The sequence below is a fragment of the Octodon degus genome, unplaced genomic scaffold, assembly GCF_000260255.1.
Source record: "Octodon degus isolate 3935 unplaced genomic scaffold, OctDeg1.0 scaffold00017, whole genome shotgun sequence".
NCBI lineage: Eukaryota > Metazoa > Chordata > Mammalia > Rodentia > Octodontidae > Octodon > Octodon degus.
Window position 1 is genome coordinate 4957153 of NW_004524593.1, and position 27602 is coordinate 4984754.

Here is a 27602-nt window from a genome sequence, read left to right on the forward strand (position 1 = left end):
TAAATAATAGTACTTTTTTGGAGATTATACATTTTGACCTCTGCACTAGATCACTGACAACAGATAAGCTGAGGACAAGATTGAAGAGATACAAAGAAAACGGTAAGAGAAATTCAGCATGATAACACCATAGAGATGGGTGGCTTGGTTTATTCCCAGAGATTTATATGAGCATGGCTATAGAATTAAAATAAGGAGTCCTCTTTCAATGAACTAACTAAATTTCTTTCTTTCTTTCTTTCTTTCTTTCTTTCTTTCTTTCTTTCTTTCTTTCTTTCTTTCTTTCTTTCTTTCTTTCTTTCCCTTCTTCCTACAATGTTGCATCAACATTTCATTGCTGCCTGACTTTGGTATGTGATAAATTAAAAGGCGAGTTTTCAATGCAACACATGATATTTTTCTTATCACTGGTATCAATCTAAGTAGCAAAAATTGAGACAAAGAATCGCCATTTACTGATCACAGCCCCAGGAATTAAAGAAGAAAAAGTAATCCAGCAGGAGGAGCTCTAACATGTCTAAGAGCTTAAGTTTTAAAAACAACAACATTTTTAAAGCAAACAGAGAAAAACAGAGAGAGGCATTATGCCTTGCAAGCAGCCATGTCAGTGAAGAAATATGTGACTAAGTCCAATTAAATGCGTAGAGAGAGGCCAAGAGATGATACTGGTGGGGACAGCATGGCCCTCATTTTCTCCCTTCTGCAAATCTCTATCTGAAGCTGTTCAACTCAGGCTGGATCTGTAGTATTAACACTCACATAAGAGGGAGCAAAAAGCTGATCGCTGGACATGCCTAGAAGTAATTCTGTCCCTTTGAATAGACTGTATTGTTTCTAAATGAGTCTTGGACACTGGCTCAGAAACCACATTTTAATATGGAATTTTCATTGTTAGTTGAAAGCACTAGGAAACTCCAACCGTTAAGTTTCTTGTGCTCAGGGGCTAATTGGGTGCTTTAAAAAATGAGAGAAATGCTGTGTTTGTAAAAGTTGGTGCTAAATAAGAAATCATATGTCCTTTGGACCATGTAAAGAGTCTGTAGAAAGAATTAAAGCTTTCTGACAGACAGACAGACAGACAGACAGACAGACACACACACACACACACACACACACACACACACACACACACACACACACACACAGACTGCTACACAAAGAATTTACTCAGGAAAACAGTGAAGAGCATACGAGTTTAAGTGATCTGAGTCTCTGGGTAAGCCCCTCCCTTCGGACAGTGCTAAGGGGGTGGGGCGGATGCGCAGGCTCGCAAGATGATCACAATTAACCTGAAGGAAATCTTCAACCAGTGCCTTTAATGTCTTGCCAATAAAAAGTCAGACTTTTTGTTTTACACCTTAATGGTATTGCCCACATTTAAAACTTTTATACAAGCTCCTGCAGAAACTTTTAACTAGATCAACTCAGGCCAAAAGTCACTAAATAAAGCTAGTCTAGACGGAAAATCTATGGAAACCATATGTCCTTTAGGCATCTGTCTTACAAAGGCTGCTGTGCTAGAGAAATCGTTCATAAAATATGCTTTTAGGAAAATCCTGCTGTAAGGACCATGGAGACATGCTTAAGAAGGCTGGGCTTAGAGCAAGGAAAGCCAAAAGGCTTCTAAACACAAAGCTCTCTCCTCCACACACATGGAACTGTCGGCAAGCACTTCTGAAAGGACAGGCCAAGGTATCTGCCATTTATATTTCCATTATTCTAGAAGGGGTCAGCAATGTTCAGCTATGTTCCTCCTGACTCCTACAGAAGAGTAGAACAAGGGATCTCAGAGCAACTCTGTTCTCACCCACAGAGAACTGTTTTGAATCATGCTGTACGTGGACGAGGCCAAAGAACCAGAACATTTTCTTCTGATTATTACCTCATCCTGCTGGCCTGCCAAGCACAGCTAGAAGGCAGGTGTCCGACATAAGTAACTCCAGGAAGACTGCTGTATACAACTGGGTGCAGGGCCCAGCGGAGGGCCCAGTGAGACAAAGGAAATCAGAGGGACAGAGGGACAAAGAGGGGTGCAATGAGACTGCAGCAAAGAGGATAGTTTGAAACTTGACTTTTCTGATTCAGTATTGCTTTCTGAACTAGACAGAACAGTCAGCGCTACCTTTCTTCACCAGGAGCACATTTTTACATCTTAAAATGTACCTTAATTTTAAGAAGCAATATGAAACACAAGGAAAAAAACAGTGGTGCAAACTTTAATGACAAAAAATAGCATTTTGTGTGAAAACTACAGATGGTATGTGTATAGTGGAAACTATGAAAGTATAAATTTCAAAGATTCCCTGTGACCCTTTTGAATATTATACTGAAATCCTTGCTCCTCGGGTGAGAGGATTTTGGGACAATATGGTAGCAATGGTGATTGCAATGGTTGCTCCTTAAAGTTGGTCAGTCACCTACAGGACTGTGAGTGGGCAATATATAGCAAGTGGCTTCCTATGAATACAAGGTCCTATGTAGATAAGAAAAAAGAAATTTATCAGATGCAATTGATGGATCTCAGTACACCAACATTTTAAGCAAAATGAAAAACAGTTTTTCAACGTATTTTTACAAACATACTGTGCTTTATAAATGAGCTTTGAATATGCTTATTGTCTTTCAAGTATTGAATATTAGGATGGTAACGGAGTGACTTTGACTGTTAGAAATTTTAAAACAACTCAAACAATTATGCCAACAGCTCTCATTATAGACTCTTAAAGTGAATGATAGAGCATTTAAATAAGTTAATGAAAGTCTCCTGATGAGTCACAGGGATTTTTCTCACTGCTATTATTGTAAGAACTAAACTATAACTCTATTTCTATGCAAGTCATTTGTGGAATATGGATTTTATTTTGACTTCAGTCCTAGATGTGTGGAGAGAAATTACTGCAATGGTTTTTCTAGTTAACACATTCATTAATGTTTCCCTACTACTTCTACCCTAAGAGGCAATAATTAAGATGCTGTAGAAGTTGCCTTACATTAAGTGTTATTAATTTAGCTATTAAAATATTTTCTAATACTACTGAGAAGCAGAAAAGCATTTTCAAAATATCAGTATTGTGCAGACATCTATTCAGTTTTTACAGGTTTTTCTCATGAATGGTGTTCTAATACAAGGGCAGGGGACAGATTTTCTGGTGTAGCTCCTTAGGCACAATGATTAAAGGGAGATTTACTTGAGGGAAAAATTTCATTCACTCTTGAAATTGGCTTTGAGATGAATCTAATATAAACTTGAATACATATGGTCCAGAATATGTCTTATATAAATATGCATTTCAAGTGAACTAATTTCATCATCAACCTATGAACAGCAAAATGCCTTCAGAAGTCTTTGTCATACCCTACATCATAACAGGTCTCATTGTAGAGATATACAACACACTTTGGATAAAGGAGATCTCTCTAGTGAGTATTATATGTAAGAATGTAGATGAAATATGAATCTAGATGACAGTGCCTTGAAGTCTGAAACCAAATGAAGGTGATATTTACATAGTGGAGGCAAATGACGTACTTGATTATAAAATAAAGTCATTTCTTAAATCATATTTGAAGGCAACTGAGTCCTCCTCACACTCTCTTAGTTTTCAGAGTTACGACTGCAGCTTGGAAAGCTCCCATAGCAGTACATCTAGCTCACAGTTATACAGTCTTTACCTTATTCTCAGTCTTAGGCACTGAATTAGCCTCTCCATCAAAAACAAAGTAAAATCCCCAAACTAGGGAGGGATGGAACATACTTAGAAATCTCATATTAACCGGTGCACGTTATTGGATCCCTATATGAGCAGTAAGAAGAATATTTACGCCTCGTCTTATTTTCTGGGGTTTAATTCCCAAGGAGGGCAAAGTTGGTTTTATGAAGAGCTGAGATTTTTTTCCTAGATCTCTGAGCAGCTGAGCTTAGGAGGCCCTGCCATTGGTTATGAAAAGCTAAATGTTTTGCTACTTGTCGTTCTGCTTAAATTATTTTTCTCTTCTTTGAATGGAATGTGTTCTTCTACAATTTATGGGGACTGATAATTTTGACTGGAAAACAGAAGTGGACATTTCTTAGTGCTTATGGGAATAGTTAAAAATAAGAAACTGGAGCCCTTGGTATTTGTGGTTTTGCCTATCATGTGGCTCTGATGCCTGAGCAGCAGCCAGAGGAAAAGAAAGTACCAGGCCGCAATGAGGCTGTCTAAATGTCTTGTGGCTTTAGATTTAGGAATTCTATCTTTGGCCAGAGTTGCCATGTGATCTAAACTTCATCTAAATACTTGAGGAACGTGCCATCAACGTGCAGATTCTCCCAGCCCAGGGCCTCTCCAGAGCTAACTTCCCTTCCTCCTCACTGAAAATACTTGTTGGACCCAAAGGATAATACTGTATTGGCAACAGCGTTTGGTAAGCCAGATGGATTTCATTTGGCAACTAAAGGGTGTAAATATGTGTTTAGATCCAGAGGTTCCCCAGACAATGCTTACAATATGTTGGCACAAGTAAGCCAAAGGATTTCAGTGTCGGGCATTCTAAAACTCTGTTTTTAAGCAGCAATAAAGTAATGACAAGCAGGCAAAAGCCATCAAACTCTCAGCTAAATCCTCAACTCCTTTCTCACATTGCTGGAGGTAGACATTTAAGGCACAGTCTTAGGGAAGGATGCAGCATTTACATTTTCATTTTAAATTTCCTGGCTTTTATAGACTAAACCAAGCCTGGTAAGTGTCATTTAAATTTTGCTTTTAGTGTTTCATAGGAGCTGGTAAGTCAAAGGAAAGGGAAAAGCTTCCAATAGCCCATTCTTAAAGTTTTCTGCCTGAATGAAATTCAGAGATGAAAGTACCATGAATTCTACACCATGAACCTCTGAAGTCACCAAAAAACATACCATCTAATCAGCACTGTCTGATGTGAAGGTTTCCCTATAAAATCATTCTTTTCTTACATAAAAAAATCATTCTTTTCTGACAGCAAAGGAAATAAAAGAAGGTTGTAATGAAATAGAAGTTCTAGGCTGTGTGTGTCTACAAGTCTGTGTGTCTGCCTACACTGGATAGATTTGTCTTTTCCTTTAGCTGATATCAATTTGTGTATAGGAACACTCAGCAGGTTCCAACTTGTGACAGTCTGCAGCTGACTGGCTACAGTAAGGATAATCATGAATGTGCATTTTTCACTGACTAGTGGCTCCTGGCCAGATGTCTGTCTTTCTGTATCAGGTAAAGCCCAGAGCAGGGATGGGTACTCCGAAACTCACACAGGCTTCCCCTGGAGTGGTTGAAACTTATCAATTTAGAGCCCCAAAGAGAACAAAGGCAGAGCTATTGGCTATTTTTTGTCATGGGACATGGGACAGGGAAGCAGTTGTGTTTGGTTAAGTCAGTGCCAGTTTCCACCAGGCTAACAGCAGCATATTGTTAGAGTTACTGCCTTCTGCTTGCATTTATGTTACTTGTGCTTTGCCGTATATGGATTATATAGATCCTTTCTTATTTTCCTTTGTCTCTTACCCTCCTGCAGCATCAGATATTTGGAAAAGTAAGATAAAGGGCACATTGAAAACCGAACAGAAAGGCAAACTGCAGCCCCCTTCTGCCGAGCTCACCAGGTCTGCCCTTCCTGACCTCTGCATTCTGTGCCCTGGTCTCGCCTACACAGGCTGCCAGGCATCTCAGCTGCGGCAGGACGGAGATATTTGTATAAAGTAGTCTCAAGTTTGCTAGACCCAAGAAAGAAACCACCGAACTAATTTTACTTTCACTTATGCCACACTGAAACCAAGACCTGAAGAACGAAAAACTTGGACATTAACCATGATTCATTTCACTGAAATTTCACTGTATGAGAACCAGAATCATTAAGGAATTTGCATGAAGCTTTTGATGGATTTTTAATTGAGGGGCTTAAATGAAATTGGACTTTATTTTTTTCATGTACAGCATGTGCCCAGAATCCTATTTTCATTAAAGTACATTAAGCATCATGACAACTCATGGTAAACCTGCAACAAATTATTAATTACACTTGGGGTTTTCAATAACAAGTTTTGTAACGTGGTTGCCTCCCAAGATGCCTTAAAAGAAAACCCCAAGTTGTTTCTATTCTTGGCAATTATACTTTTGGAAAAAAAATTTTGCTTGGCTTTCCAGTTGCTAAAATATGGTTCACTGAAATATCAGGATATCTAGTTATAATTTTAGAAAATATTTTCTTTAAAGTGGGGCAGTGAGGAAAGCAGATAGCTTGTGGCTGACATCACAAATCACAAGGTGAGTCCATTTGTTTGTTTGAGTGTCACTCAGCTGCTAAGAGTCAGACTTTAGAGGCCTGGTGAGCAGAGAGTAAGCAGGACTTGTCCAGGACAGGCCCGTAGGGACTCAGAGCCACGCCAGTCACACAGGCTCCTCAATTTCCATGCACACTTAGCCCCCAACTTCAAGGTTCAGCAGCTTCATCCTTCACGGCACCAAACCTTGATACGAGGGATGCAAAGACACACAAGAGGGTCAAGAGTTTGCTCTCACTCAAAATTTGGGCAATTGGCTGACAAAGACAAAACAAGATCTTACACCTGAGCAAAAGGGATTTGTGTTAATCGTCAATTATAGCAACATAGCAAGCAAAGAGACATAACACTGTAGGCCATCTAGTTTAAGACACCAGCTAAATGACAAGGATAACTAAGTGGTTTTCATATTGCTGAAGACAAGCATATGAGTGCTTTGATTGTCTCTTTACCTAGAGGCATTTATAAGTCTTTTGGCACAGGTAAGACACAAATTGTGAAAACCTGAGATGGCATGAGACTTCTTGTGTGTATCACATAGAGTCAAGAAGGTCATGGGCCTATGCGGGAGAGGGTCTATGGGAGAAGCCCTGGGGCAGTCGAGAGGGTCTACAGGAGGAGCCCTGGGGCAGTCGAGAGGGTCTACGGGAGGAGCCCTGGGGCAGTCGAGAGGGTCTACAGGAGGAGTCCTGGGGCAGTCGAGAGGGTCTACGGGAGGATCCCTGGGGCTGTCGAGAGGGTCTACGGGAAAAGCCCTGGGGCTGTCATGGTGCCCTGTAGGGGCTCTGCCTGTCAATTTCAACAAGGCGCTCCTCCTCACCAGAGAGCACTTCCATCCCACGGATGAGCTACAGAAAGGGCCACATCCCTTGGAATGATTTAACTTCGTCATTTTTAAAGGACATCATCAGATTTGGTGAAAAAGAAGCATTAAAAGAAAGTACTTCTATTTTTCAATTTTTTTTTTTTTTTTTTTTTTTTTTTTTGAGTGATGAGGTAAATGAAGTTAGCTATTCCTTGGACAGAGACCCTTCCTTCCACCCTTTATCCCCTTTTGAGTGCTGCAAAATAGCTCTGTCTAAGGAAAGAAGAAAAGACAAATGAGTGAAATAATGCCAAAGCCAGTTATTGCCAGGAAAAACACACCCCTATTGAGTTACTTTGTTCCGTTAATGTCAAAAGCTATGATTTGCAATTAACTAATTTTAAGAAGCTGTAACTGAAAATAGCTACATCAGCTTTAAAGTTAATATCTGATGAAGATTAGGATCTTCAGTGAAGGAACAGAGACCCTAAAGGAGTGGTGATGTCTGCTTAACATCACCCTCCTAAACAAACGCACACGGCTGGTGTGAATTTTCAAACAGTAAGTTTAGTCCTTCAGCAAAGCTGAATGCGAATATGAGCTGAAGAACAATCCAGATATCCTGGCAGTAGAAAATGTTCCACAAATCTCAGTTTTGTGTCCACTCAATTTAGTTATGACAGCAGCGTCCATACCAGTGCAGCTCTGTGGGACAGTGATGCTCTCCTAGCGCAGGTGGAGTTCATTAAAACAGCCTGCAGTTTGCACCGTTTCCTGCTCCCCCACCACAGGCTCCTCTCGCTCTAACCAGAATGGCGGGAGCAGCTGAGAAGCTGAGCCAGGAATGACTCCATCACCTCTCCACTTTCTCTCCCTTTTCCTCGGGGTGGGTGGGTGTCATAACATTGTTTTTAAAAGGCAGGACACTCATGGTTTCTGAACTGCTGTAAGGACTTTGATTACCTTTAAATGGGGTCAAAGTAAAAATAGATGTGCTCATAAACCTCAAGATCTTAGCTTCCTAACAAAGTTGTGGAGTAACCAGAGGAAGACCACGCACAGCCACACACAGAATGGCAGGACGTCTTCCTTCTAAAAGTTCAGGTATTGCCTTTGCAATGTTAAAATGCAGAAGGAGGTGGTGCGACACTTCTGTGTTGCCTCATCATATTATGAGTTTCTGCTTTCAGTTAAAAGAGGAGAAAGGTCCCTTAAGAAAGCAAAGAACATGAAAAACACATCAAACTTCCGTCTTGGAAAGCTAAGGACTGTTTTCCTGGAGATGCTGGATAATGGAGTTTCAGCTTTTTTAGTTTTTAATAGATAAAATGGAGGCAAATCATGGAAGAAAATAGAATATATAAATAAGTAGAACAAGGTGACATTTCAATAAGAGCTTTCTTCATTTTTTCCCTCTCTCTTTCTCTCTCTTTTTGAAATCTTAAACCCTGTTTCTGGCTTGCATTTGGTAGGATTCCTGTTCTGGCTTTTATTGAAAACAGACTTTATGTGGTCAGAATTCTCCATCTAAAGCTGAACTTTAATAGGCATAAGGATCCTGATGGAGTCGCTCTTGCTGTCTCTCAGGTGACACCCCGCCAAGGGGATTTCCCTCCCCACGCGCTGCATTGGCCCTGAAACTTGAAGGCTCAGCACAAAGCAACCAGCTTTTCTCTTGCACTCTGGACTCTCATTTCTGTTTCAAATTTGGGACTCTCTGCAAGGCTAGATCAAGGTAGATCTGGTTCTAACTTGACAGTGTTCTAGAAATTTTGAACTGTGCAGCTGTTGACTTGCAAACTCCCAGCACATTGTCCTTCAACCTGCTGTCCAGCATGGACTGCTGGGTCTCTGTTACAGCATGCAGGCTGAAAAATGCAAAGGGCAACTCCACCCTGCTTAACAATCGGTTTAGTATTCAAACGCTGATTTTTTGTAAAGAGCATTGACAAGCTAGCTTATCTGAAACCCAAAGGTAAAGCAGTCGTGTAAGCAGGCAAGACATGCATGTTCACCCCGGACACAACCACCAGGCTGCTCTGGTTCCTTCGCATAGCTAAACAGACAAAATTACAGATTTCCCAGCTCTTTTTGAAACTCCTGCCCTCCCACTCTCAAAACCTCTTCCCTAACATCTTACAGTGCACAGGGCAGCCATTCATAAGAAAAATGTCAACACCAATGAGGCTGAGAACACCACAGTATCATGAGTGAGAGGCTGGGCTCTGGAGGCAGATTGTTTGGGATTGAAGTCCAAACCCACTAGGGCTTGACCCACTGGTCTTGGGGTAGTGGCTTAACCTCAGTGCCTGTCTGTCAAATGTGAGCAGTGACTTATTTCATCATTGGGTTGTTTTGTGATTTTAAGCAAAGTGCACATTCAGAGCTTTGAAGACACTAACACATACTGAGTGCACAATGCATGCTAACTATTTCTCCTATGGTGTTAACAATAGAAATTTAGCCCAGGTCTCAATAAATTAAAGCCAAGTTAACTCTATTCAGAGACAGAAAATGAAACTGAGATTAGGACCACAATGGTGGCACTAGTAATAACCACAGTCCTTACAGTTAATCACACTCTTTCATGTACTTCCTTTCACAGGGTCTGAGCAAAACTCCTGTTTTTGTTTTTGTTTTCTTCTTTTTATCCTGTTTCATAGATGAGGAACTACTGTCACAGAGTTAAATGCGTTGCTCAGGCAGGATCTAGGGCAGCCCAGATCGTTTTAAGCCAAGCTCCCTGTTACTCCTTCTATACCCTTTGTCTCCTGATCTGTGATCCCTTCCTTTCATCACTAATCCTAACAGCCTAAAAGATAAGAGGTATGGCCAGAGGGAGAGGTTCCTTCACGTTCACGGGTGAAGCAGTCACTTTGTCTTTATGACATACTTATCAGCATGCTTTGTCTCATGGCGCATGTGAATATTCTAATGCTCTGAATTAAAGAAAAAAAAAACACTATGTGTGGGCTGATATTCTTTTTTAAAATTTCTGATTTGGGGAAAGAAGAACCCAGAATGCCTTACCATTTAAAAATTTCAGATTATACTTATTATACTTATTTTGATTACAAATTATCTAAAGATGAGAAAATAGCTCCAACTTTTTGTTTGAAATTCCTTCATTCATCTGCTATATTGGTTGGTCCTGAAAATTTCCCCTAATTGTCAAAACGTGTGAAGCAGAATATAGTGTGTTTAGCTTCACATGCTGCTGGTGACCAAACACTCATAATGTCTACATTAAAATTGTTGTGTAGTTTAGAAAATTGTAGCTCAGTCAGGTGGCCTGCACTCAATTCACATTCAAGTTAGTGATAGTTGGGTGTAAGAGTCATAGTGCAGAATGCAGTGGGTAGAATTGCTCAGGCCAGGAATTCTAAAATTCCTTGGAACCTGGAGAGCCCGGGTCTCAGCCCATGAAGTGCTCTTGGCCCTGGAGCAGCCAGCTTGCCACACCCAGCCACAGAGCCCTCAGTCAGGTCCAACTACAGCTGCCAAAATGCGTTCCCTGGGTCCCCTTTTCTTTGGTCCCATTTAGCTTGTGCCACAGGAGGATCTGATGACCACATTTTGGGTCTTACGTAACTTAATAAACTCAGTGACTTTTCTGCATCTCCCCAAGCAGGGTGCAAAGCACAAATGTGTACGGTCAGATGTGTGTGGTTTTCTTTTCCCAGTACATTTTGTCTGTCACACCATGCGAAGAGAGCCAAAGAGCCTCCCTACCCCTGCTTGCACCTTACCTGGGGACACTGGGTGGGGCCCGCGTAGGCCGGGACGGGACCTGCGGAGGGGCTCCGAAGGAGTCACTGCTGTTGGGAAAAGGAGGTAAGGGTCCAGGACGAAAGGGGACCGGGGGAGCCCCCGAGTGGGGGCCTGGAGAGGGAATGGCGGGAGCTGGTCCTCGGCCCGAAGCAGGTCTTGTGAGGGGAGCGCTGAGCGTTGGCCTCCTCTGCGTGGTGGGGCTTGGAGGAGGTGACCTGAAGGAGAAGGAAAAGGAGAAGGAGAAGGAGAAGAGGAGGAAGAGGAGGAAGAGGAAGAGGAAGAGGAGGAAGAAGAGGAGGAAGAAAAGGAGGAGGAAGAGGAGGAGCAGGAGGAAGAGGAGGAGGAGGAAGAAGAGAAAGAAGAGGAAAAAGAGGAAGAAGAAGGAGTCAGTACTTGCCCACCCCAATTTCTCTCTGAATTAACCTGTAAGAAAGTGCTATAATTTCCTGACTGCTTTTCAAAAATATTTTTGGCTGTGTAGTTTAGAGACATTTTATGCAAGTCCAAAGGTACTAAAGGGTAAATGGTGAATGTTTCTCTCCCCATCCTCATCTACTCTGTGGAGACAACCAGCAGTAGTTTCTGGCAGTAGTTTCTTTTTAATTACACTCTACACGTGGACAAGTGTACACCTTCAGTCTATATGTAAGTTGGTGTTTTGTACATCATAGAAAACAATCCAGAGTTCTATAACTTCCATCTTATAAAACTTCATGTTAATTAACCTTCATTTGGGAAGTTACTGAGCTGTCATGTTCTGTTTAATGGCTGTCTACAATTCCACTGGAAGGGTGTCCTGTGCTTATTTTTGAAAGGACAAGTGTTATCTGACCAGTTCATGCCCCTGACTCCTGAATGTGAATAGATTTTCCCCCTTTTGTCCTTTAGGATCATACTGGTTTTGGAAAGCATTTTCTGAAGAGGACACCAGCATGCATGGGACTGTCAGGGTGCTGTGAGCCCCTGCTTCTACCTGCGAGAGTGCTGAATCCAGGAGTCATCCACGGGAGGTGGGGCCGGGGTGGACACAGTGGCTGTGTTGATGTCACCGATGATTACTAGGGCTTCTTTCAGGGCTTGGTACATTCGGAGCATCTCGTCTCGGCGCTGAGCCTGCTCAGCAGATTCCTCCATCAGGGTGTTCTGGTCCTCTGAAGAATAGAGCTGTGCTAGGAGCTCTGAGTTTATGAAGTCTTTAACCTGTCATATCAGCACAGAAACAAACAAGTGGAGACGGATGAGTCACTGAAGTGTGGACACAGGGCTGTGGCATCTAGAGCCTGTGAACAAAGGCCGTGATGTCCACTTGCGAAAAAGAAGGCCCCATGCATCTGCTTACTCTTATTTTAATCATGATCCTCACTATCTCTAGTGCTGGTGTGAGTAGTGGTTTTCCCTGTCTTCTGTCTGTCAACACAGAAAGGCAACAAAGATGAGTGGAAGGGAGGTCAAACTGCCATCATCAAAACAGGGCCTGTTGGCTGTCCTCATAGTGTGACCTGAGATTGCCTGGAGTACAGGAGAGGGAAGAAGCCAAGAGGTGAAAGAAATGCTTTCAGTAGTAGATGGTGACCAAAACAACAACAACAACCCTGCGTAGTAACAAGTTTTGCATTCTTGGCACTCTCAGTTCTTCAGATATATATATATATATATATATATATATATATATATATAGTTTATTTATCAAAGAAAAGTGAAAGGGGCTGGGGATATAGCTCAGCACCTCAGCACCTGCCTAGCAAGTGTGAGGTTGTGAGTTCTATTCCCTGTACCAAAAATAAAGTAAAAGATGTAACACACTGTTACATGAGATAGCTACAAATTATCTAGTCACTTAATATTTCCAGAAAAGGCCAAGAGCCAGTGTATTTAATTGTTTTAAATCCAGATCAACAATAGAGACTTGTCAAATGCTCAAGACTTCCATTTTGTAGTTAAATTTGTGACTCAGAGATGGGAGGAGTCTAAAACACATAGCATCATTAGTTTTTAAACATTGTAGTGGCAAAATAGCGTTTCTGTATGCTTTTTGTATCTGCTGAGCCAAGAGTGATTCAAATGTGGAAGCAACCAAATGCAGTGTATATTCAGGGACTTCTCCAGTGGGATAGAAGGTCTCTGAGAGTTATGAAAGTTGTGGGAGGTCGCTTTGGCAAAATGCAGAGATCTTGAATGCTGAAGTTTTGAACTCCATACACATGGCAGTGGGGGGTGGTGAGAGGTTTTTAATCAAGTAAATGAAACAATAAAAGGGTTTTGGGAGAATTAATCTGGATGTCATTGAAAAGAATTAGCAAGGGTAGGAGTGTGGAATAGAAAAGATGTGTATATGTAAATGACATTATCAAGGCAAAACTAACTGGGCTGGGTGCTATTTGTTTTGAAAGGGCAAGGAAGAGAGGAACAAAGAAAACACAAGTATGGACATTTGGCTGAATGGAAGAATAGAAAATCAAATGTCACAAAAGAAAGCTGGATTTAGAAGAAAGGCAGTCAATTTTGCTTTAGGAATATTTTATTACCCTCATTGAAGATATATTCACTTCTAAACACACTTGCAGGTGCCCAAGGAAGCACAGACATTCACGCAAACCTTCCACTGTTGGGTGTGTGCATGCATTTGGAAACACTGCAACTTAATACTCAAAATCAGGCAATTTTCCTGGCATTGACCAACAGTTGAGTTAGCTTTTTTGAAGTTTTATATCTCACTGGACTATAGCTTAGGGCCTATTAAATACAATTTAAAGGAAGATTCTTCCAAGAATAGATTTAAAGCAGATCTGAATTGAGCATCAATTGTCAAAACATGAAATAAAATAGTAATGGGCTATTTCAGCATTCTGATCAAAGACTTGCCTTGACTCTTCAACATCCAAATGTTATGCACTAAAACTTGCGTCCTGCCCAAAATCTTTGGCAATGACCTGGAATGATATGGTGTTAAGAACATGAGACAACATGGCAGTGCCTCCCGTGGGTAACGAACCCAGGCTTTGGAATGAGACCAGCCTAGATTTGCCTCCTAGCTCTGATTCTTAGTTTGAGCCTCAGGTTCTTTGTGTGTAGAATAGAGAATGGTTTTAGCTTCCTTTAGCATTGTGAGTGTAGTGTCCTAACACACAGTTAGCATTCAATAAACAAAAGCTGCGGTTTCTTCGCACGGACTTAATGGGCAGAGGTACATGGAGGAAGACCGGAAAGCTGTTGCAACGGTACAGCAGCAAGCGGTGCAGTTACTTGTAGAGAACAGGCTTACACTTAAGTTTGCATTGAAGCAAAATTTCAGAAAAGACTCTCTCCTTCTGCTACCCTGTGGTGATATGGCTGGAGTTTGGAACAAAGATGGAGTGGGCGTGCTTGAGGGGTTGCCAGACACTTCAGGGACTTTCTGAGCCGTTTGTGTGTGTCAGTGTTATAGGTCCTTAAGTCAAGGATTCTGCAAGAAAATTAGAGGTCAAGTGGAGCCCTTGTAGGTGATAACATTTAGAAAACGCTGCACAGAACATAACAAACTGATTATACTTGGACGTGGGATTCGAAACAATCTTTATGCTTTTAATTATAACACCTTATAACCTCTACATCTTTGTATGGTTTGCAAAAATACTCTCACATGAAACCTTGTTCCAGCTCGAGCTCTCCAGGCTGGATAAACAGGCATTACCACACCATACCACACTGCTCAGTGTAAAGGAATGTGAGGTCATTAAAAACGTTCCACATGTTTTCCTTTTCCTTGGTTTAACCCTTCTCTAGCAACTTATAATATGTTTGGATTTTGAACTTTCTTTGTTATGACTGAGATCATTTTCATGGCTTTACCAACTGAAGGCATTTTGAGGATTTTTGTACAGTTCAGTTGCCAGGGAGATCATTTCTTTAAAATCTCTTTGTTTCTATCAGGGTTGCTTTCAGTGATCTCCCATGCGAGTGACACACACACGCTTGCCCTTCAAAGTATAACTGGTTTTAGGGATAGGGTCCTGGTTGGAATTTCAGATCTCATGATCTTCCTAGATGTACTTCAGGTGTCGGTCTTTCCCCTAGGAGTTTTGTTCTGCTAATGCCCAAGGCAATTTTCCTTCTGCACAAGTAACCTCCAGTTACTCACAAACATAATGTTAGGCAAAAGAAATGAGATGTAAAAAGACACATACTGTGTGATTTCAAAGTTCATAAATGGTAAAACTAGCCATGGGCTAAGGAACCAGAGGACTGTTGCCTTTGAGGGGGTGAAGGCAGGAGCGGGGAGTGAGGGACCCGGAGGTCCTGGTCCTAATCTTTTTCTTTAGCAGAGTGCTGAATTCTTGCACTGTGGAAACAGATCAATAGTCTAAATACTAGAACAAAGGCCTGGTATTTAAGATGTATTTCCCACTCCAATAATGACCACTTAAAATAACACTTTACTTCATACGCATTAAAGCTACAGTAAGTTTTGAAACTAGGGCACCTGTTACCAATTTTCCACCCAAGTGTCAATGGCCCAGGAGAGGGAATGTGGACCTCCAGGGGTCCGGCTGCCGCATGCAGGCATTCTGAGTGTGAAATGCCTCCAGGTTCCATATCTGGTTTTCAAAAAGAATCCATAAAAGCTTTTACATTTGATTCTGTATTCTCTGGGTTTGTTTGAATAGCAGACACAATGCTTTCAGATTTTTAAACATTGTTTTCAAATTCAAACAATCTTAATTAGATCTTCAAGTAAAATTAACCCTCTGGGAAGAGAACTCTGTGGCTATGTCCTGTGGGTGTGTGTGTGTGGGGGAGCCCCTCCTGTCTGCAAGGGCTGAGCTTAGTGTTGCCAACCCTGCCACATGCATCAGCTGGTGTGGACGTGCAGAGAGCATCAGGCTGATAGCGAGCAGACCTGCATCTCAGTCTGACCCTGCCACCCCAGCTGTGTGGGCTTGGGAAGGTCACTTCATTTCTCAGAGCCCCAGTGTCTTCATTTCTAAGATGGAGAAAATAATGGGTATCCTGGGGGTGGGGGGTGGTCACAGGGATTCAAACAGTTTTACAGGCCACTTCGCCACCTCCGCTGGTGGGGAACCTCTGGTGGGGCAGGCTGCAGAGGCATGGCTTACGTGGGGTGGGCTAGCACAGAATGCTTTGTGTGCCCTGGCTGGAAGGTCCTGAACAAAACTCCACTGCGTTAACTGTAGCTTGCCCATAGCCGTGGCCTCTCATAAACATGGGTTTCTTTGTGCTGCCGTTACCTGGTATGTTTAAGTAATGAAACAGCTGCTGTGCTTCAGTAGACAAAGGCTTACAGTATGTCTGAGGCAAGGCATTTATTGCTGGGCTTTCAACTTCTTAAACAATTCCATATGGAGACCTGAGTGGCAGAGCCCTTAATGTAAACTTTCAAAGGAAACTGCCCACCAAATTCTGAACTTTATGAAAGTTGGCTGAAGCATATTCCTTCGCAGAAGGCAGGTCAGCCTTTCCCATTTCAAAGAGGAAAGGCTGTAGTCTGTTTCTGGTTGAGCAGGAAGAAATAGAGAACCCCATTTTAGGTATTTATTGGTTCTGGAAAAATACCAAAGCCATTTATAGATGCAGCTCTGTTTGGTGGGGAGAATTCAGAGCTAGGCGTCAGACTATCAGTTTTTCTAGGGGAAAATATCTTTACCTTCAGTCAACTAAAAACACCAGCACATCTGCATAGTCCAGCACTAGGTGTCTGCTATTTGCTTCCTTGTTCTCACATGCGGAATGAACAAAAAGTTGGAATTCTGTCAAACAAGGAAGTCTTGGTCGTGACAATATGAGAACATTTTTTAAAAGAGATATAGTTTCACAGATACAGAAATTACACATGTAACTCGAAAATATATAATGTATGTTCTATATAAAATTATGTATGTATAGTGCAAAACAGATATAATGTTCAGGAAAAGCAATTATTCCAGATACATAAGGCAAATGTCAGGTAGAAACAAAAATTTACATTTGAAACAGAAGTAACTAGTTTCCTAAGAATGCAAGCATCACACAGCACTTTTACCTCCTCCACTTTCCTATTAATCTCTGTTTCAAGGTTTGACCTTGAAGCCTAGATCTTAATTGAAGTCTCCTTTCTCATGACTCTTCTGTGAGGTCTCTCTCGAGACGACTAGCAGAGCTTGACTGCCAAGGACAATATTCTGGAGGTGGGGGTTTAGCCATTTCATTAAAGAAAACAACACAACAGTGAGGAGTGAGGTAAATGACTCCTACGTCTGTCGTCTGTCTCTTTGTATGTGTGGGTATGTGGTTTGTATTTTTCTTGAGAAGGTGAAAGAACAGATTTACCATAGAGTTTTTTCCCCCTTTTAGCTAATTTGTGTCAAGCTACTCGGAACAGCTACAGACAGGAAGTGTTATTTCCTGTGCTGATAATTTAATATAACGCAGGGCAAAGCAGCATTTGAACTGATGGCAGTACTAATGACTCTTGGTAAAACAGTGAAAAGATAAATGATCCTTAATCAGGGAAATGTTTAAATAAGCCAATGCCTGGATATACCACAGCAAAACAACCTGAGTTCATTTAACCAAAGTTAAGAGGGTAATTTAGAAAATACACAGACTGTTTGTTTAGTGCTCCAGATTTTTCTAAATGGCTTACAGCCACATTTGTTATATTCTCTGACAGTTCTCTGAGGTACCTCAATGTTCTGACTAAGCTTGTAGAGGTGACTGACTAGCTCAGAGGGGTTAAAAGGTTGGCTTCAGGCGACACAACAGGCCACCAATCAAGAGTAACAATACAATTCACAGTTCCTACATTTCTAATTTATTGCTTACTTGTACTTAGACTTCAATGTATTCTGTTAACCTTGTTCAAATACATGAAATGTATATGAAAATAGTTAAAAACAACAACTTGCTAGAGATGGAGAAGGGTAGAAGGTACATAAAAAAACAAGGTTGTTCACATTATTTGGGACCTCTTAAGAGTCAAGAAATGTAGAGATCATGGACAGTAAATGGATGGTTACACTTAAAAATAAAATTTAAAAATCAACATTGATGTATGGATAAAAACTTTTCATGATTCTGAAATAGGCAACCATATTGATTTCTTACACTTAGATTTTCCACGGGAATTGTCAAATATACTGTCTTCTGCAACAAGTCACTGAGCCAGACATACTTACCATGACCAGTAGTTTACGTATGGAGGAAATGGACATGCAGAAGGTTAAATGACTCACCTTAGGTCAACAGAGTGTAGCAGAACTAGGTTAAGAGCCAGGTTACTCTTGAATTCTAGTTTGGGAACTTTTCACTATTTTACCATCTAAGTTTGATTTTTTACAGGCAATATTCACAATATATTGGTGGCATAAATAAAACAATATTCTTAGATAATAACTGGGAAAATTAATGACATTTTATTTGTGAAGATTCAGAAAAGTCTGTTCATAAAACACCTCAGTATAGCCTTCTTACCTAAAAGATAATTTCTCTGATATCTTATAGTATTATTTATACTTTGAAAAGTTAACTACTAAAAGATCCAAACTAGACTATTTAATTTAAGCATAACATTCAGAGGGATATAGATAAATGAAACAGGAAAGATTCTGGATAATCTAAATCCATTTTTTTCACTAGTACAGCAGGATACTTTGAGATTTGTGGTTATATCATCCTTAAAACAAACCTGACTTTAAAGTCAAGGGAAGAAGCAAGATTCCCTTTCTCAAGTTAAAATGGGCATTTTTACTAGATGAAAATCATATTAATAGATAGTGTATATGTGTGTGTGTAGAATTAGGTATGTCTTTCACCATTAATCTCAAGATCTAGAAGCCTAAATTTCCAATTTTATTGTTGGCTTTGCAATTAACTTACACTATGAATATAGTATTTTTGCCCTGCTTTGTTATCTTCAGATACACATCCTTCTAGAAAATAAACAATGAGAACACCTCAGTACTTTAGCTAAACATCTTGCTTTTTCTCCTAAATTCTCTTTCATTGATTAGTCACTTACCACTTGTAAAGGAAAAATGATAAACCCAGGTATTTCAGTTTTCCAATTATCACAAAGACAGTAAGCAAACATGCTCAATTTCTATACTTGGATGGATTAGAAGTTAAAGGAGATAGTTTATAATTACTCACATTATTGATCATAAGGTGCATTATCGTTTTGGGAATTAAATCTCGGATGCATTTGTTGATAATAGACATGTAGGAGTCCACAAGATTGCGAATGGTCTCCACTTGCCTCTCTAATTGTGGGTCCATGGAAAAGTTTTCTGTCTGTCCATTCTCATCATTTTCAGCCTAACAGAAAGGAAACAAAATAAAACATACTGTCATATTTTCTCTGAAGAAAAACAAGCCAGACATCAAATGATCAACTTTTGCTTTGCATACTTTGAGTTTACACCATTATATAGTAACATCCTTATCTTGTCCCCCATCAATTAATTCTGAAAATAGATCAAGATCCTACAGTTATTTTTCTACTTTTAGCCTGCCACATTCTAGCAAAGGGAAGTATTCTATGTCTGAATGAATGCTGAAACGATTAACCAAACAACAGTGTACCTAACAACGTACCTCTAGAGAACAATCTTAGCTTAAGCCATTTGCAAGCTGGCCAGAGAACTGAATCCAAACATATGATGCAGATGTAAACCTCTGGGAGGAGTCTCTAGGGACTCCAAAGATTAGAAATAACCTTGATGTTGTTCTGGCACTTCTAGGCCTGCTCTGGATTGGATCAGCCCTGATTTAAAACTAAATCTCTGAGGACTGGCCTAGAGCCAAAATATGAGATATAGAAGATAATTCATCCTTCCATGCATTTGCTGGAATTTGCTATGTAAATTCATGTTTCTGTCATCACTACTAAAGGCTGGCTCCATTGTGAAAAACTTACCATTTCAACTTCCAACTTGTTATTCTTTGACTAAAACAGAACATATCTATACACAAAGAATTTACTTGTGCAATACAAGGGACGCATCTGTTTTCTATATCATAGGACTTGAATTAATTAATTTTGGCTTATCCACCAAAGGCTGGGCTGGAATGGCATCTTTATCATTAAGGGCTGACCTATTGGCTTGGCATCGGAATCAATTTAGAACAAATGTTCTCCATTTAGTCAGGTTGAAGCATCTAAGCCCCCAAATATGATGCAGATATTTAATGGTTTGGCTACTTCTTAATATTTAGAGTAGTTTAGTTATGAACATTACAAGGAGAAATAATTTACTGTTTCCAATGTGGACATGAAGTACCTTTCTTTGGAAATGTGCATGCTTTGTTCTGACAGTTTTTCAATCATCCAATCAGTTCTAGGCAAAGCACTGCCTAAGTAGCTTCATTGCATCTGTACATGACCATCACTTCCTCTGAACCAATGTGCATGTGTGAATGGTATACTCACAGATCACAAAACCAAAACTAACAAAGATAGAAATTTACAACATTTCTGTAGCTTTCTTTCAGAAATATCTAATGCTTAGCAATATATGGTTACTGTAAAAGTTAACTGTCATATTTCTTCCTGATAGCATGACACAAAACCGCAAAGTTAATAGTATTAGGACATGTTTTAGGCATCTTACTGTTACAACAGCAAAGTAGAAAGAAGATTGGATATTTCAAAGTGACAGTTGTTGCTTTATTTAATTTCTTTAAAAATGGTTCTTTGGTGGCTAATGTAATTGTATAATTCATTAGTTTTGCTATTAGTTTGTGATACAGATGCAAGACAACGTGCAATAAATAAGCAAAAACCAGGGCCCCAAAATGGTAAAATGATGGAGCAAAAGTCAGCCATGAAAGAAATCCAGGCATATTCCCAAACTTTTTCTGAGGTATAAACAGCATGCCAACTCTGCAAACATATACCATCCTACAATAAAAGTCTAACCCTAACCCGAACCCTAACTCCAACCGTAACCTAGTCAGTCAATGTTTTAAGGGTATTGTATTAGAAAGTCAAACCTTAAGGTTCAAATTCATAGCCTCAGTTTCCTAGTATGAATGAAACTCAGTTTCTTTAAAATGGAAATGTCCTTATCTGGCAAACTTGTGACAACTAAATGAGAAAATGTATATGAAATTTAAAATGGTTCGGAAGGCCTGCATGAAGGTTAGTTTCTTTCCTTACAGAATATTCCAGATGAATTCAGAGCTTCTGACTCTAAAAACACATTATGTACATTAAGGTGAAAAAAAATGGAGATAAGTCATTTCCAATTCAAACCTTTAAAAAAGGCCAAGGTTCATATTTTTACTCTGTACCTCTAGATCTTTTGCAGGCAACTCCTTGCCTATGGCCCTGTCTGCGCACTACTCTGTCCATCTGTGAAGATAGCTCATCTTTCAAGCCTGCTCCATGGCCACCTCTTCTAGATAAGCCCTTTTCTGCATTTGCCTTTATTTTTTAGCATCCAGCTTAATTCTATCCTTTTTCCTATAGTAGAGGGGAATATATGCTATCAAATTCTATGCATTTTCCTATATTTTAGGTCAGATTTTGTTTATCTTTTCTTTTTCAGAAATTAGGATAGATCTTCATGTACAAGAGTGGGAGGAATTAAAACTAAAAATGGGTCTACCAAAGTAGGAATGTCTATTTATTACAGGAATGGAAAGTTGATCAGTTAGAGTTCACTACTATTTGATAATAATGAGGATGATAAAATTATTATGAAATTATATGTATGCATGAGAACAAAGTTGAATTCACAAAGCTGAAAAACTTTTCTGTAGAAAGCAATACAAATGTCAATAATGACTACAATACAATTCAGTTAGTCTCCCTTGGATTTCACTATTATATTTAGCAGTAAGGGTGATAGCATTTCAGCATCAACTTAGGGCTTTCCCTGGGAACATTCCCTGAGCCCCTACTATATTTCAGGTACCAGGCTAATAGAGCTGCACCACAACCACAGGGAACCTTATTATTGTCAATCTATAGAAGAGCATGTTGAAGCTCTGAGAGCTGAAATTTGTTCCACACATGTACAATTAATATAATTTTAAATTACATTTATTTTTCTGTTTAGTGTTATAAAAGTAGATATGAAACATCCATAATGTGTCAAGTTAGTTTTATCTATAAAGTAATTAATGGAAAACATTTAATAAGAAAATTAAATCACTGAAGTACTAGTAGTGATATTTATAAGAGATAAATTGCTGAGCTAGAAGAGAAAACTGGAACAAGTTGCATATATTAAATAAACCTTTAGGAATATGAAACATTAGAAAAATTATATCACCATTCATATTTTCCCATAGAAACACTGAATTTCCCTAGTTCACACTCTTGTTAATGACATTTAGTTTTGCTTTGCTTTTCTGCACAATTAAGTGTGCCAAGGATGCTAACTTTTGCTTTTGGAAATCAGAAGCAGTCAGTAAGAGAAGTATCGGAGTAAATAAAGAACACTTGTTTAATTCTCAACATAAAAAAGAAAAAAGTTGAGATGTTCCAAAATACCCAGTAAAACAACTTAAAATTCTCTTTTGCCTTGGCATATCCTAGTGCACATATGGTCATAAATCTTAACTATTTTGATAATAAAATGGACATGCAAGGGAGTCACATAATTCAGAATATCAATTTGATTTCTGATTTTAGAAAGAAGTAATAATGTTGAAAATGACTAAGATAAATGTGAAAGTGTGTATAGATGAAAATTTTTTTTAACTAATTGCAGGGAGCATAAATTCATTTTCTCTAATCCCAGTTCTAACTAAATTCTCTGTCATTCTTTTCTGAATGTATGCTCTGCATGACTATATTTTTTCTTTGTTTAAATTACAGGATTGCAATAGCATTCTTTGCAAGGCACTGAAGTGACAGATGTTTATCATTATCCTCATCAAGGGAATATAAAATAAAAATAGTAATTTGTCTCTGATCTTTGAGGCAAAAAAAAAGAATGGCCTGCAAACATTTAACCTTTTATGTGCAGGTTCATTGAAGCTGTTTACAAATGTGAATAATATTGTAAAACCCAGATTTCTTCTGAAAAATACAATAGGAAAGCCTTACTGAAAATTTTTTCTAAGTAGCTTTTGAGAAATCTAATTAAATTTAAGCAATTACAAAACAATAGTATAAATGCAAAACACTGAAATGTATTTGCAAAAATTATAACTCTTAAGAAATTATCTAAGAAACAGACCATTTTAGAAAACTTTAAGAGATTTTTTTCCTTAAAAGCTTATAATAACAGGTGAGGGAATGAAAGTGTTGCTTGAAAGATACTTTTCAATAAATCTTGAAGCATTTGTTATAGAAGTTCTGGGCCTGACTGACATACCTTGTCTCTTCCCTTAATAAGAACTATCTTTTAATTATATCGTAAGTTTATTTGAGGACTCCTGGAGCCATTAAAATAAAGCTGCTGACTTCAACTGTTTAACTCTGGAATAATGGAAACAAAATGTCTTCCCAATAACTTGAGCTTAACAATACTACAGAGCCAAAGGGGGATTTGTGAGGTCTCCTCTGTTGAATGGGAAGCACTGGACAGTCATTTACACAGCTACAGATTATTTTTCTAGATAATCAATTATTATCCCTTTTTATGTGTTATTATTCCATAACTCTCTACTGAAAGAATAAAATATCACTTGACTCCTTAGTGAATCTAGTCATTATTATGAAAACACTGTTACCATGGTGATGCACCTTTAAAATTTCCAGGTCCAAATAACTGAGAATGTTTTCACCTAAAGACACTATCCACTCCTAATCATTTGTTATAATTCATTAGGGATAGAAGGTCGAGAGAGAGAGAGAGAGAGAGAGAGAGAGAGAGAGAGAGAGAGAGAGAGAGAATGATGCTCTAGAAAGCCTTTGAGGGTATTCTAGGCTGTCACCTGGCACTTTGTGACAGGTATTTCATTAATAAATTCAGATATGTAGTGTCTGGTGTGTACTGTGAAAGATGCAAGGGAAGTCTAAAAAGGTCTTGCTTGTGAGCTCATTAAGCCAGAAGGACACAAAGGGAGGGGAATTAGTGAGTCCAAGATGCACTAACAGAGTCCAGTGCCCTGCGGACCACAGGCAGATGGAAATGGAAATGCTTGACAGAGCTCTGAGAAACAGAGTGAGATTTCAAAGATAAAGATGGATACTGAGGAAATGTGCTCGTTATTTTTATTTCTAGTACTTAGCATAGTGCCCGCATATAGGAGAAGCCTCATAAATATCGTGTGATAATTAAAAAACCCATCATGCCATTTTCTGAAGGCCTGGGTTTCTGTGACTGCAGGGAGCTGAGCGATGAAGATCTAGATGTGGGGTGATTTCTGGGATTCCCTGAACTAAGTCCTCCACGTAGAGCCGATGTCTGCCTTGTATCCACTATTTCATCTGGTTTAATAAAAAGATTTTGATGACTGAGAGGATGTGAAAGGTTTAAATTGTAATTAGTTGCAAAATGCTGGACAGCAAAGTGGAGATGCCTGTGCAAGACACACCTATAATACAGGAGAAATCACTGAGCCTAATCTGAGCCAGGTTATCTCAGGGATTAATAGTGGATTAGGGCTGGCCAAATAGCTCAGCAGATTAAAGCACCTGCAAGCAGGCACAGGGGCTGGGGGTTTAATCCCCAGGCCCGCCATGCTGGCCCTGACCCTGGGGTGCACTGAGACAGCAATTGAGACTGGGTGTGGTGGCACGAGCCTGTAATCCCAGCTCTTGGGAGGCTGTAAACAAGCAGATCACTATGAGTCTGATCTAGTAGTGAGACCCTGAACACCCTGTAGAACTTTCCCTATTAAAAAAAAAAAAAAAGTGGATTAAATGAGGGGAGGTCGATCAATCTTTTGTGTTTATACTATTTTCATTTCAATGCTTCCTTCTCTCTTCTTTTATCCATTAGTAATTTTATTTTGCATATAACTTTTAATGTCCTTTTATCGCTTGGTAGCATCATAACCAACATTACAAAACTATGCTAGATTACAAGTTCTCATATGTCCTGAGTCTTAATTGACGTTGGATGGCTAGGGCCCAAATGTTGAATTTCCTTGTGGCCCTCCTTTTTCTCTAATTTTGTTCTGCAAACTTAGGCTGTTAACCCTCCAGAAGAGAAGCTTATTGTTACTGCCATACAACCTAGGCTGTTAAGCTTAACCTCACTATCTGTCTGAATATCAAACATCTTAGGCATAACATGGAACAGGTATTTTTCATCAAGTATTGATATGTTGAACTTTAAGTCTCTACAGAATATGATGAAAAAACATTTAAATATTAGAATATATTTTTAAAAATAGGCATAAAGAATTATAGAATTCTTATGTTTACACATAAGTCTAGAAATCTAACCACATACAACCTTGAAGCAGGACAGTCCCACAACATTCCTTTTCCTGTGTCCTGCTTTCATTCACCAGCCCCTTCTTTTTGAAGAAGACCAGAATGACAGGCACTCCAAGCATGAAACTACTATTACAGATTACCATCTTCAGTGCAGTTGTTTAGTTTACAGGTATCAGTATATATAGTTAGTCAGGGTGAGAACTTGTACTATAATGTCATGTAACTCAGTAGTGTCCCAAATTTTCTGATCAAGGAGATTATGAGGCCAAAGAGGAAAGTGATTGATGATGTAGAATGTGCCTAAGGAGAGTCACATGGAGAGAAAACATTCTCTCAGGCTTTCACAGAGAGCACGTTGGCCAAGCAATGGCCGTGACTCATCCACATGGCTGACACTGACAAAGGTTCTACAACCTGAGGTACAGGATGTCAGGATAAATCCTGAGGAGATTTCACTGACCTTATCAGATCCAAAAGCTACAACTCTTGTTGCATAGGTCCTGCTTTACCTTGGTCTTAACCATCCAGCAGAAAAGTATAAAAACAAAGTATAAGAAGTAAAGCCATGCTGTTATGTTGAGCTGTAGGGGACTCAGGTCAACAATTTCTGACATTGCCAGTGAAGTGGAACCTCCCAATACTATTATGGACTACTGGACTCTTTTAGAATATTTTGCTGAGTTCACACACCTATAATAGTCAAATAACGGAACTTAACAAAAAAAAGGGGATACAGATGAATGTCCATTTTGTATCTGTGTATTCAAAGTGGTTAGGATAGATATATAGTTACATTCTCTTAATGAATAGAGGGATTTGTTCTAATAGTGTTTGTAAATAGGATGTCTTGTCTGTATCTTGTACAGCAATTAACCACTATGAAGAATGTATGCAATGTGTTAATTATTGAATCTGTCCTACCAATTTGATTTGAAACTGTCTCATTGCTATTTGTTTCTCAATAAAATTATGGAAAAAATTAAAAAAATAAAGTTTAACATATCAATACTTGATGGAAAATAAATAAATAAAAAGAAAAAAAAACTATGCTAGATTAAGGTCAAATCAAGCTGCCATAAAACAAGTCTCAAAATTTTCAAGATGACTATTTGTTTAAAAAAAATATTGACAAAACCAGCTTGATTCTGAATGTAGTTCATTGTCTTTTCTCTTTTTAACTTTCTTGGCTCAAAAGTTTCCTGAGAGAGAAAATTTATTTCTGTTTGGTAGCAGCATCTGTCTAAATTTATAATAAATAATACAGCTATAAATAATGAAATTTGGGTGAATTAAGGGGTATTGGAATTTCTCTCATATAACTGACCGCCTCATACAATGGCATTTGCATTGGAAATGCATAAAATAACTGTTTTTTTCCTGCAAACTATAAAAAAAGGTGAATATGTAGATTCTTAGCAAAATCTGGAAATCTATATCCTATCCTAGATTCCTCCCAGAAATAATTCCAGTCTATCTTTAATCTATCTCAAGGACACCATTGCTTTGTAAGAGAAGTTCATCAGCACGAAAAATTCATGTTAAGTTTTTAAATCATAATATAGAACACTGTTAAACAATCTTACTTCTTTTTTAAAATTGTGCCTATTTATTTTGGGAAAATCTCAATCTCTATATACTGAGCTTTTTTACCATAAAGTAACAAGAAGAAACAAATTAATTTACAAGGTTTCTTTCAGAAATAACCATCCTTGCATCATTTTTGGTTTTAAATTATACCAGTGATTTTGAAAGTGCCTACATTATTTTGATATATAGACTACTGGGAGAATTATCCATGTTTACTTAAAATTTAACCTTGCTGTAAAGTCCTCTTCGTAAGAAAGAATTGAACCAGAGTCAACTAATACATATGCCCTTCATTTATTTTTTTTAGTAAAATACATGTGTATTTGGAATATAAAACGAAAACTAGAACATTTCCACAGAGAAAAAGCTTCAGAGGATGAGAACAGATGACATAAGGGTGAATACAAAAATTGTTTGTGATAGTTAATCTTATGTGTTAAATTGTCTGGACAATTGGGTGCTCACATACTTAATCGTATACTCTGGGTGTTGATGTTATGAATTGCGGGTGTTATTGAATGAGATTAACGTCTAGATTTGTGATAGCTTTTAAATTTGTGGAGTCTAAGCAGGCTGGCTCCATTGTGTGAATGGGCCTCAATTACTCAGTTGAAGGCCAGTACAGAAAAAAAGACCAGCCTTCCCTCAGAAAAAGAGTTCTCTCCTGAGAGGATTTGACTGACCTTATCAGACAGCAAAAGCTACATTTTTAGCTATATAGGTCTTGCTTTAGCTTGGTCTTAACCATCCAGCAGAAAAATGTAACCACAAGGTATAAAAAGTAAAGCTGTATTAGTATGCTGAGCTTTGAAAGACTCAAGTCAACAACTGTGGAC

The 27602-nt window shown here is 39.0% G+C and overlaps 1 protein-coding gene across 5 annotated transcripts in view; it reads right to left on the bottom strand.

The window, feature by feature from the left end:
• The window catches only part of Dnm3 (dynamin 3), a 626878-nt gene that overhangs the window by 16823 nt on the left and 582453 nt on the right, over positions 1–27602 (bottom strand). For 4 of the 5 annotated variants that reach the window (XM_023710359.1, XM_023710362.1, XM_004626802.2 and 1 more), the window contains 3 exons: positions 18987–19151; positions 11836–12062; positions 10841–11077 (listed from right to left, as the gene is read on the bottom strand). In XM_023710359.1, coding sequence (XP_023566127.1) covers positions 10841–11077; positions 11836–12062; positions 18987–19151 — 629 coding nt within the window. Of the gene's footprint in view, positions 1–5907; positions 6473–10840; positions 11078–11835; positions 12063–18986; positions 19152–27602 lie in introns of those variants that run through there. The other variant, XM_023710361.1, reaches the window with a different exon arrangement.